Source organism: Truncatella angustata (genome assembly GCF_020726525.1).
Source record: "Truncatella angustata strain MPI-SDFR-AT-0073 chromosome Unknown BKA67scaffold_1, whole genome shotgun sequence".
In the NCBI taxonomy this organism is placed as follows: domain Eukaryota; kingdom Fungi; phylum Ascomycota; class Sordariomycetes; order Amphisphaeriales; family Sporocadaceae; genus Truncatella; species Truncatella angustata.
Genome location: NW_025763381.1, coordinates 1722616 through 1734879, shown reverse-complemented (window position 1 = coordinate 1734879; position 12264 = coordinate 1722616). Strand labels below are relative to the sequence as shown.

The 12264-nt window shown below is 47.2% G+C and overlaps 3 protein-coding genes across 3 annotated transcripts; 2 read left to right on the top strand and 1 right to left on the bottom strand.

The window, feature by feature from the left end:
• Positions 1–859: 859 nt before the first annotated feature.
• BKA67DRAFT_544429 (Tannase/feruloyl esterase) lies at positions 860–2757 on the top strand. Its single transcript, XM_046101266.1, has 2 exons — positions 860–881; positions 949–2757. The coding sequence occupies exon 2, from the start codon at positions 1014–1016 to the stop codon at positions 2670–2672; it is 1659 nt and encodes a 552-aa protein (XP_045963563.1). The 5' UTR covers positions 860–881; positions 949–1013; the 3' UTR covers positions 2673–2757.
• Positions 2758–8567: 5810 nt separating this feature from the next.
• On the top strand, positions 8568–10160 carry BKA67DRAFT_511544 (major facilitator superfamily transporter; the record flags this gene model as incomplete). The annotated part of the gene is made up of 4 exons (XM_046097405.1): positions 8568–9164; positions 9224–9322; positions 9375–9584; positions 9633–10160. The coding sequence occupies 4 exons, from the start codon at positions 8568–8570 to the stop codon at positions 10158–10160; spliced, it is 1434 nt and encodes a 477-aa protein (XP_045963562.1).
• A 72-nt stretch (positions 10161–10232) lies between these two features.
• Positions 10233–11832, bottom strand: BKA67DRAFT_13345 (uncharacterized protein). The gene has a single exon (XM_046095020.1). The coding sequence runs from the start codon at positions 11606–11608 to the stop codon at positions 10583–10585; it is 1026 nt and encodes a 341-aa protein (XP_045963561.1). The 5' UTR covers positions 11609–11832; the 3' UTR covers positions 10233–10582.
• Between the last annotated feature and the right edge of the window lie 432 nt (positions 11833–12264).

Genomic DNA, 12264 nt, shown 5'->3' with positions numbered 1-12264 from the left:
CAATAGGTAATCCTCTATTGCCAGAGTTGGTTTTTAATTTCCATAAGGCAGATTAGCGCACTTGGTACATGCTGTTTCCACTCCATGAAGAAGCAGCATCCCTGCAACCCTCACGAGACTCCAACTTACCAATTACCTCCATGGAGTGGTAAGATAAGTGCCCAGAAGGGTGCATGGCGTTGAGTATTAGGTACACGTGAAGTGGTCATCTTGTAAGGCTTGCACCGATTTCAGCTATATAACATGCTCCACGATCCCGGCAAGCTAGATGTCGCGGAACGAAGCGCGCATCTTTCCTCATTTGGGTGGCAATCTATTGGGCACCGGCATATTCCCGTCACGGAAAAGACAACCGTTATGGCGTGCTGTGGTGTTTTGTTGGCCAGCCGCAACGGTAAGCGCGGATAAATATCGCAGCCTGCACGTCATGGAAGACCCCAACTACCGGGATGCGTCACACGCTGTCCAGTCTGACAGTTCCTGCAACACCGTTGCGTCGCGCCAAGCCCGTGCATCAGATTTTGACGATGATTTTTTGAGTACGGCGCTTTTCGAGACAATAATTACGAAAGTAGGCCGGCTTTGAGTGGATATATTCACGATAGATTAGGGTGGAGTCATATTATTGCAGTTGAATTTCGCTAGCGCGTCTGCAAGCTCCCCAAGAAGTCCGCCTTGAGACACGCATAGATCAGGAGCATCACAGTGAAGACATACTTCCACCAATCTTAACAACCATTGCAGGGAGATCTGATGGTTGTGAAGGATGCCAGCTAAGATTGCAGTCGTCCCCAAGGGAGTGAAAGTCAGTGAATACGGCAATTCGGCTCGAAAAGATCAATGGCAGAAAAGGGTGTACCATGTTGGGCACTCGGCCACATGTATGTACGCATGTATATTCTCTTTACTCTTTCCTCTGTTCATATGCTGTCTTACTGATATATCAAGGCAATGAGGCGCTATGTCTAGTTGCTAGATTATTTTCCGCTCAACAATCGAATTCTAAAGCCCTGATGGCGACGTTCTCCCTTACCCTTTTGTGGGGATCCTTTCTCTTTTTCTTCCTGTATTTTACTAGGAACTGTATTGCTCAACCCAATGTTGCAGGCAATTGCACTGCAGCTACGTTTAATTCGGTGCTGCCATCGAATGCTGTCATCGAGAGAATCGATTCTGTCGCTGACGGTGGCGCTTATGGTGAAGGGGCAAAAGATCTCGGATATCCAAACAACGTCACCGGCTTACCAGAGCTTTGCGCTATTATCATTAACGTGACTTCATCAGCCACCTCTAATTATCGCTTTGGAATTTTTCTTCCAGTCACTGACAACTGGAATGGCAGAATTCTGACTGTTGGCAATGGTGGCTTCCTAGGAGGCATCAACTGGCGCGATATGGGGCCGGGGCCGCATTACGGATTCGCCACGCTCTCCACTGACACCGGGCATGTGTCAGGAAACGGTGACTTAACTTGGGGCTATAGTAGACCCGAGACAGTTACGGACTGGGGATGGCGAGCTGTCCATGGCAGTGTCGTCATCGGTAAAATCCTAGTCGAGGCTTTCTACCAACAAGCCATTGACTATTCGTACTACAGCGGCTGCTCAACCGGAGGTAGACAAGGGCTGAAAGAGATCCAGCTCAACCCTTACGCATTTGATGGAGCACTGATCGGTGCACCTGCTTGGGATCCAGCCGCTCTCATGCCTTGGATTACTCGGCTTGCGTCATACAATCTGCCTGTCACCGACCCGGGCGCCTTCACTACCATTGCCCAGTTTCAGCTGGTAGCTTCGACGGTTAGAGCTCAATGCGATGCAGATGATGGGCTCCAAGACAATATCATCAGTTCCCCCGAGATTTGCGAGCCAGATCTATCAGTGATACAATGCGGGATCACAGGAGTGGACGCGTCGAACTGCATTACATCTGAACAAATCGAGACAGTAAAAGACGTCTGGACGGATTATTACACGTCCGAAGGTGATTTCGTGTACCCTGGGCTGGAGCATAGCTCAGAGGCACAGTGGGATATATGGCAGTTATATGGCAATCCGGCGAAATTTGATCAGGACTGGGAGAGATACTTTCTCTACAACGATCCTTCGTGGGGCATAAATCAGTTCAATGACACCGTTTACTACGACGCCAGGCGTCTCAACCCTGGGAATGCTACAGCAGATGACTTTGACATCTCCGGTTACCGTGACCGCGGCGGCAAAATCATTCTATATCATGGCACTTCTGACGGCTATATTCCAACAAGGTCATCAATTGATTTCTACAACAGTACACAGGAAGCTGTAAGGGGTGACATCGATGAATTTTTCAAGCTCTTTCTTATTCCTGGCATGCAACATTGTTGGTTAAGTCCTGCTGGCGTGAACGCGCCTTGGATGATCGGTGGTGGCGGACAGCAGAATGCCCTTGGAACATTCACTACCGGATACTCGGTTCCTAACAACATAAACCGTCAGCATGATGCGATGCTAGCCCTAATGGGCTGGGTTGAGGATGATACGCCAGTGGAGTCGATCATCGCGAGTGCTTTCAATATCAGTAGCGGTACTCTTCAAATCTCGAGGCAAAGGCCGCTATGCCCCTATCCACAGAAGGCTACCTATGATGCAACAGGAGATTCTAACGCAGCTAGTAGCTGGTATTGCGCGTAGGATATTTCCGTAGCTACTAGCTTTTGGCAGAGACACGTCTTGAGCACTAGATAGATTGAAAAGTCTCATGACATTATTTATGAAATCACCATTTTAACGAAGTGACTGTCGCATCTTTGTAGCCAAGGTTGTAGCGGTGCGTCTCCATTCGCGGCAGCCATAAACAAATCAATATAGGCTGGTAACTTAGTATCTTAGTGTCACCACTCGCAAGTGGCCTGATTAACTTTTCGAACGAAGAGCCGTCGGTTTCATAATTAGTTTGGAAGGGCATTAAGTTACAGTATGACGCGAGAAAACATTCATGGTAATCAAAATTCGGAGGGAAAGAGTCTGATTTCTCTCGAAAAACACCGTATAGACTAGCTGGTGAATTCGTTTAATTGACCATAGGAACACCACCTGCATCCTTTACATCGGTCTGGTCCACCCAGCTTGTGACAAAGTTGACGGTTCTTGTTTACTGCTTTGAGAAGATTTGGCTGTGAACTACAATAGCTCCGCTACTGTTGGTGGCAAATTTGTCTTCTCGGGAATGATAATGGCAGCCTGTTAAGCGCGACAGTTTCTTGAGTGCACAAAAGAATTCATCCCGGAATTCAACAAGACTAGTTCCATCAATCTAAACATTAAAAGCAGGTAGGAGTAGTTCGCTTGATGAAGGAAATTGGTGGAGAAAGACATACAAGCCCTATCGAAACTGCCCGAAGTAGGACTTCGTGTCATCATCTTGAGAGTGCATTTTAAAATACATATCAAGCCGCGTTGTCAACTCCGTATTGTCTACTTTCTTATAAAGTTTGTCTATCTAGTCCCTATAGCGGCCGTTTAAGACTGCTTCAGTCTCATCTGAACCCAAAGTCGTTTGTAGCAAAGCCGAAATAAGTACACCTTCAGATTGGAAGAAGAGTTTCACCTAGCTACTGGTCATGAATGATGTCGACTAAACTTCAAATGCAAATATAAACTATAAATGCCTTTCCATTCTACCGCTAGGTTATATTTGGTACCTCCACTGACTACTTAATAAAATAACGTGCAGACTGAGAAAACTCTGGACCGATGCGCATGCGATTTAAAATCCAGCGGCCTGTGGCCGGTCTAAGAGTGCAAGAGCTTGGTTGCGCTTGTCGGCAAGCATGTAGATACGGTCTATTGGTACCCTGCTACCTGATTTTGGCTGAAAATTATGGCGCTCTTGATAAGGTTTTTGATCTCACATCCATTGAGCTTGAGATTCGAGAGCTTTGCAAAGAAGCCTCGTTTGCCTCGAACTTATCGTGACCAGCACGGTCGATAAAGTTCCGCCAAGCCTAGCGAAGGGCCGCAGGAATCAAATCGCGATAAGGCAGGAACAAGCCAACGCGTGTCTGTAATGCGTGATCAATACTAGATATTCGGTTGGTGATAAGGAAAAGAACGTCTTGATAATATTCAAGTCTCGTGAGGAAGACTATAATCATTCCACATCCAACATAGTTCCAAAGCTTTTTCAAGAACATTCTCGATTTTAACAGGCTAAGTACCAAGATAGTCAGTCGATATTAAGTAGAGAGGAACACACGGGATCGTTCGGCGACTGTTCCTGCGGTAAAATATTTACCAAGGCGGCACAAGCTTGTCAAAAGACTCGTCGTTCCACACCATATCCTTGAGATCGTCAACGCACAGTTCACACCAAGTTTTGGACTACATGTCCTATTTTTCATCAGGGAGTAGTCAGCATGCAATGCTCGTTTGTCAAAAGGTCAGAGGTCTTCTTTACATCCAGCAGGACCTTTTGCTGTGGATATATTTTCAATGGTTGCAATGTCAAATTCTATTTCGTTAGCTGTATCGGAAAACTCAGCATCACCATAGACATCTGAAATAGTTCCAGTTTTCTCATGAAACAATGATCGTAAATTTGGCTGACCAAGTTGCACGACCGATAATATGCGTAGACATCCATACAGACTTTGCCTGCAACGGGGCGCTGTTCCGGCTTGTCACTTTCCAGCAAGACTTTAGTGTCGTTCCCAATCATGTAATGGTATCCACGAAGCTTTGCGAATCTACGACCACATTCTATTATGGCAGCCTTGGTCTTTCGACATCAGAAATGAATGCAAGTGGGAAAACTGGAAGGGCCACAATACGACTAAGACCTTTGAATCCCCAAATTCTGAGTTGGGTAGTGGTGTAGCCAATGATCTCACCATTCCGGTCGACATATTCCACTGCAGGCTCAATGCCATCAATCGAGTGCTTTCATCCGACTCGGATGAGCGATATCGTCCCGAAATACCTCTACTTATACTTTGTTATTCCAGATTTTGGGAGTACGTTAAAGTATGAGAAAAGTACCAATTCTAGAAGTATGTTTCGATATTTGGACAAAGGAAAGGTAATTCCCAGGATTTCTTACTGACAATAGTCTAGGCCGGAGGGAAATCGTCAGTCACAACTTTCTGATGCCTTCAAGACGCGGCAAATTGTTTCAACCCTAAAGAACTTGGTCAGGACAAGTGAGCTAGGTGGGAAGACTTGCCAGACACTGTTGAAGTTGATATTGCCAGTCTTCTTGGTCTAGTCTAGGCTAAGGAGACCAACGATTTGAGAACTAGAATATGAAGCCAAAGCAAGCCAGGAGCTGCATTTGTCAAAGTAGTGTTCGTCGAATTGTGCTGACAATATTTGAGCATCTCCCAGCGATGCACCAGTGGCATGAAGGGAGCCTCGATAATCCAGCCCCCAATCCCAAGGTCGGTATCCTGGTACTTCCGAAGTACTTTTACAAGAACAGCCCTCATGGAGGAATCCTGACGCATCACACATGATGTAGATATCTCTTTCATCAGATGTTTCAGGTGTATGTTGAGCCATGTTCGGAGCGTTGAGAGCATGAATCATGAATCAGGGCTAAGTTCAGCTACCAAGATGATCCCAACAGGAAATTAGCGACCGTGAATACTAACCTAAACTGAAATGGATGCTGTTAACCAGTGCATTTTCACATTCTCATGTCAATTAACGACGGGAATTGCCAAGCCTCTTTGCCTGCGATCCGCTTCCTCGTCGTTGATGACGGCGAACTCACTCTATCGGTCCTGACATGAGCCATATGCACACTAACGCAATCTGATTTTGTAATTTTTCGTTCGGGATGGGTCAAGAGGTCTTTGGAAGCAATTTCAAATAGTCACAAAGAGATCAAGTGCCTCTGAGAGACATTAATGGTCCTGAAAACATACTAAAAAGGTAGAAAATGGTTCCGTTAATTGCTTACTTTGTGATCGTACCAATTGCTGACTGGCTTCGTTCGGTATACAATCTAGACTGATTGATCCGTTCCATTGCTGTTCCTAACCTAAGGTGTTACATTTACCCCCTCAAGAATCCCCAGGCGGCTCTTAGTGTTGACTTGGTCTTCGACCTCCGAGTATGAAAGAAGTTCGTCATTGGATGAGGCATCTGCAACGGCATTTCTGGCAGCTTCTCTAGGTCAGAAACATACGCCAGCGTTATTTCAAGTGTTTGACACCTGCCCTTCCTTGCTTCTTACTCAGGTCGAGCCATTTCTGTAATCGCCGGCTCTTTGGAATCTCACAGGAACTTTCACTGTTAGTAATTTAATCAGTTGATAGACCAAACGGCGGTTTCTCTTGTAATGCAGTTGATGGTGAGTTCCGGTAGAACTGCTACATGATTCCTGCTTCTTTGTATAAACATACCTCTGGTCTGCCTTACTTCTCAAGTTCCTCTATGAGTGCCTTGCCTGCAGTTTGACATGGCAATAAGGCTATGCCACCTCAACTGCAAACAGCTATGCAGCCCAAACGGATTTAGGTTATGGCACACCAATCACTGTACGCTGGATTTGGGCAGCTTCGGGGGCCAGATTTGCAGCACGGGTATTCATAATATTTGTAAAAGTTCGTTTAAGCCCCTCTGTACTTGCGATTTGTCACACAACCAGGCAAGTGGTAGATTCCAGGTTCGGCTGTTTGAAATGTCGTTTTTACTGAATTTATCACTTGGATTATAGTAATGGAAGAAAAGCGTTTGGCGTCTGGTAATCAATCTAGAGGTATGCGGGGACAGTCATTTGCATAACCCTCGGCTATTGAATAAAATTGGTTATTTTGTTGCATTAGCGGTACAGGTTTCATTAACTGTAAGTAGTCATAAATAAAGCTTGCCATATGCCAATAAATTTACTCGTGGAAGTGAAATGGCCACAAGACTGAAAATCGCATAGTAGTCATCTGGGCTTGTACTGCAGGTGACAGACGGATGGATTCTTACGTCCTATATATTTGTAAATGGGAACCTGACAATGCAAGGAGCAGCGTCAGCGATCTCATCATTGCAGCCAATTTCATTCAAAAAATACTTTCGCATAGTTGATTTAACAAACCCAAGAAATGATTTGTTTATTGGGCAAAATGACATCACGTGTCGTGACCTATGAATCGCACCATCGAGGAGAGCGATTACAGTGACCACTAGTCAGTCCCAAATGGGCATCACCTTGTGCGCCCTGGAACTCCAAGTTCAAACGGGTTTGGGCAATTCTTGTAAAAGTTCTCGCAGTACCCATTCCTAATGGTATTTAGAGTAGTTATTACCTGAACTTGACGCACCTTGTAAGCAGTTATGCTATAGTGGCGTAGATTTTATCTGGTCACTTGCGCACATAATCCACAGTACTTAGTATAAATGCTATGAATAATCTCTTAGGGTAGAGGGGTATTAACACTGTTATACATATTGGCTAAATAAACGTCTTGAGGTGCTTGATACACAAGTTTTGTATTCTGTTCAGAGCCTTGCCCACTTCTCAAGCGGATACTCTGCAACAAGATAGGGGCCAAAATGTTATCAGTGAAAGTCCAGTTCTTCAAGAGGTCTAATAGACTCTCTAAGAAACCAAGGTTGCATGCCGTAAGAAGATGGCATCTAGTCTAGTAAAACTGTGATCATATATATATAACTGACAGGTCTGGAAAGTGGATATATGAGCGCTAGCGCAAGTACTAGGTCGCAGGAGGTATTCAACACAGCAATGTTACGGTGTCCTAAATCGTCCTAACCTTAAATGATTGCACGAAGATGAGATACTCTTAAGATATCGAACAAACCATACATATTTGAAACGGTTGGCTGAAACAATAAGTGGTCGTTCAATTTAGTTTCTGTTGATTGGGTCACGATGCCCATGCCTTTCGGGTCCACCGGCGATGGATTGCACCCTACAACATGTTCGGCCACCGCACCATTTTCAGCGAGGAAATGGTACACGCTTAAGTGTTTAATGTGCTTGACATAGTATTGAGGAAAGAGAATTTAGCGTGGGTTTCTGCTTTATAAATGTGTATACTGTTGCTTAACTTCTCTCTGCAGCAGCATCGGAGCTCACTATCGGTTCGAGGTCCGTTGTAGTGATTGCGCAATTATAGTGCACAATCACCTCAGTGTCTGACCAATTATCGAGCAGTCTGCTGACGAACAACACGACCTAAGACGTGGGATGCGCATTGATCGCGACAGCCATGCCAGGTATGGCGACACAATGTGGTTTAGTGCCACATGTTGCCCAGGCCGGTTGTTACCTCAAACCTTGAATTGTATGCACACACGTCCATATCAGTCCGCATCGATAAGCATAGCATCAGTTAAAAGACGAAGCGTCTCGGGCTGATTGTAGCCATGTCTTCTTCAAAGAGATCACACCCTCTGGGCTCTTCAAAAAACAGTAAAATCTCTCGTCCAGCCAACGACAAACGCTCGTCCTCGGAGGAGGAGACCCCATTACTCGGCATGAGTTCGACACAAGATGAGGCCTCTCCAACCAAGGAGGCCGTTCTGAGCAATCCAAGTTCTTTGCGGGGGGACAGCTTGAGTCTTGATGAAATGACTAATAAAAGCAAAACACCGTGGTGGTCATACATATGGGACTACGACCCAGGGAGGTCACAGGAGGAGCGCCGTTTTATCCGGAAACTCGACATTTATCTTATTACCATGCTATCATTCGGGTATTTCATCAAGAACTTAGACCAGACAAACATCAGTAATGCGTTCGTCAGTGGAATGAAGGAAGACCTGGCGATGAATGGGAACCAGATCAATCTGATTGATACAGCATGGACTGTTGGCTATGTCGTAGGACAAATTCCCTCTCAGATCGTTCTTACAAAGGTTCGCCCGTCGATATGGGTACCATCCTGTGAACTACTGTGGACGGTGTTGACCTTCTCGCTGGCGGCCGCTAAAACATCGAACCACGTCATTGTGATTCGCTTCTTTGTGGGGTTGGCCGAGTCAATATTCTATCCTGCTGCACACACGATACTTGGAAGCTGGTATAAGCCAAGTGAGCTAGGCAAGAGGGCGTGCATTTTTCATGCCTCGTCTGCGGCAGCAAGTATGTTTAGTGGATATCTCCAAGCCGGTGTCTACAAAGGACTAAATGGCGTTAACGGGCTCCCGGGTTGGAAGTGGCTGTTCGTAAGTCGAGCAACAACACAGTTCTGACCCTATGTTTCAGAGAACTGACCGAGACTCAGATTATGGACGGCATTGTCAGTCTGCCTATCTGCATTGCTGGGTACTTCTTACTTCCCGATCTACCCGAGAACACAAGGGCGTTCTACCTAAATGAGAATGTATGTCAACCAGGCCAGAACAGCATCCATCTACGATACTAAAACTTGCCAGGATCGTGATATGGCCCGAAAGCGAATGGCTTCTGTCGGCCGTGCCCCGCGCGCGAAACTTGGAAGATCGGCCTTCAAGCGTATCTTTGGGCGATGGCATATCTATCTGCTCTCCATCCTGTACATCATCTTTATCAATCTCGGACCGTCATCGAGCGTCAACCCAATGTCACTGTGGCTCAAGGCAACGGGCCACTCGGTCACGCAGATTGTAGGTCACAACATCATCTCGTTTCCCATCATGGGCTAACTTGCGTAGAACATCATCCCCACGGCAGCCAGCGCCATTCAGCTGGTCCTTACTGTCTCGTTCGCCATAATCTCTGATGCCATTCAACATCGAGCGCGGATCATGTCAATATCCACGTTCTTAGGAGGGTTCGCAGCACTTGTCCTCGCCATATGGTACGTTCCAGATGGTCTCAAGTGGTTTGCCTTCCTCCTGCAGAAGGCATCTGTGCCGTACGGGCCGCTGAGCATGAGCTGGGCGAACGAGATCTGTGGCGCTGACGCGGAGGAGCGCGCCGTGGTTATCGGCGTCATGAACTCGCTCGGCTATGCTTTCAACGCATGGGTCCCACTGTTCACGTACCCTCAGGTGGACTCGCCAACGTTTCGCAAGGGGTTCATCTTCACGACAGTCGCATTTGGGGCACAGGCGCTTATCACAGCCACGGTGGCTTTCATGTACAAGCGCGATCAGCGGAGAAACAAGATAGAGACGACAAGAGATGAGGAAGGAGTTGTTGTTATCCGGCCATCTGCCGAGGGAGCCGTGGCGCTTTAGATCACCTCCGCTTATGAGACGAGGAGACACGACTGCTCAAAGAGATGCATAGCGAGGAATTCGGCGTGTTAGGGATTCAGGGATGCTATAGATGGGTGTAGTAAGCATTTACCTATATATGGGAAACTCTATAGACGGATGTGTGACCCACATGATCGTGGCGTTTTCATCTAATCAAAGTCACAGAGCAACATTTTCCCACGTTCAAAGTCGGAGAAAATCATAATATGAAGTCTATGTCTGACTGAATTCGACTGTCCCACGCAAATAAATAATGAATTTCTAAATAACTCCGTCCGGATATCCTTTCGCTCTGCAACCGTAATTTTACCAAAGGGAATCTACCACATACAAGCACCATCGTAACCACCAAAAAACTAAGAAATGATGTTCCTTCATACTGAGTGTCTATGTTGCAGAACTTATAGCAGAGCAACACCAGCAATGGCGACAGCTGCGAGCAGTCCAATACCTGCCGTCGCGGTGGGAGCGCCAGCTTTACTCACGCTGGTACCGGTCGCAGTGCCTGAAGTTGTGCTGGTGGTGACAGCAGCTGCTGTCGGCGTCACCAAGGTCGAGCTTGTGATGGTGGCGGCGGCTGAGCCGCTCCCGGAGGTCGTAATAACGGTGACGCTGGCCGTCGGGGACGTAACTGTTGAACTGGACGACGTATGACTGGTGGTGAAACTTTCATGGTCGTCCGTCACGTAGATGGGGACGTCAGTAGCCTGGCAAGGCGTTCCCATTGCACTCCAGTGCCAACCGTTGCTGTCGTCGTAGGAACAGTACTGCTCTCCCGCTACGCAGCCCACGGTCCCAGAGCAACTTGCTCGACGAGCTAAGGCTTTCCAGTCCCACTTCTCCTCAGCACAAGCCGTGTGCAGATTTGTGAGCTGTCCGTTGTACGAGCAGTACTGTGTGCCGGCAATGCACCCAATGGAACCTGCGCAGTCTGCACGCTTCCAGTCGGACGCCCACGAGCCCCAGTTGTCTGTGCATGGGGTATTGAGATTCGTCAGCTGGCCGTTGTACGAACAGTACTGGCTACCGGCGATACATCCAACAGAACCAGCACAGTCTGCACGCTTCTCGGTTTTTGGGGTGTCTCTCTTGCGATCATCGTACCACTGGCTCCAGTCATTTGTGCAAGGCGTATGGAGGTTGGTAAGTTGCCCATTGTAAGAGCAGTATTGGGTGCCAGCGATACAACCGATTGACCCAGCACAATCGGCACGGGGAGCAACATCACGCTTCCAGTAGACCTTCCCATTGGAATCAATGCAAGGCGTGTGGAGGTTTGTCAGTTGGCCATTGTCGAAGCAGTATTGGGTGCCGGCAATGCAGCCTACTGAGCCGGCGCAGTCGGTGCTGACCTGCGATGCAACAGATGTGGCTGTGGCATGAGCAGCCAGTGAAGTCAAAACAAGGGTAAAGAGGCGCATTGTCATTTGGGTGATATAAGGTGTTGGAAACGGCCGAGAGAGTTGGTTGCAGGTGTTGCTAGACGCTGGTCAGTTTCTGCTGCACTCGATGACGATGGCAACCTCGACAGTTTGCTTGGAGCATCTCCCAGAACCGACGATTATTGAGGCGTCGATTGCATTTTGTAGCCAGAACTCAGGTCAACATTACTGTATAGAAATAATTAAACAACAGGGCAAGCTAAGTGGTTGATCCTTTCAGGCAGAATGACCATAACGCCGGATACACGAACAGAGACTGCTGATCGCACAGTAAGCATGTAGACGTAGAGCACAGGCATCTTTTGCTGACATCCACAGTCATGCCACAACACCAGCTTGTGTGACAGTGTTCTTTGGGTAGGTGAGCGCATTACTATAGAAACAAGTAAAATGGTGAGTTCTTGCAACTCTTTCAACATATCGCCTTGTTAGAATAGGTGGTGCAGTGGTACAGCGAGCGTGTGAGGCGTTGTCGAAAGGCTGTGAGTTCATCTTGGCCCTTCCACCATGGAACCAGCGTCAACAGAACGAGCCCAGCGGTAGGATAACCGCATTACTACAAGAAATTTTGGGGAAGAATAAGGAATCAGTGGAATTTTATCGCAATATGGTATAGTTGTCGTTGGCTTGCTTCAAAGTAA

Bases quoted from the DNA above. Each gene is read 5' to 3' on its own strand.
- BKA67DRAFT_13345 (XM_046095020.1), bottom strand. From the start codon at position 11,608: ATGACAATGCGCCTCTTTACCCTTGTTTTGACTTCACTGGCTGCTCAT.
- BKA67DRAFT_544429 (XM_046101266.1), top strand. From the start codon at position 1,014: ATGGCGACGTTCTCCCTTACCCTTTTGTGGGGATCCTTTCTCTTTTTC.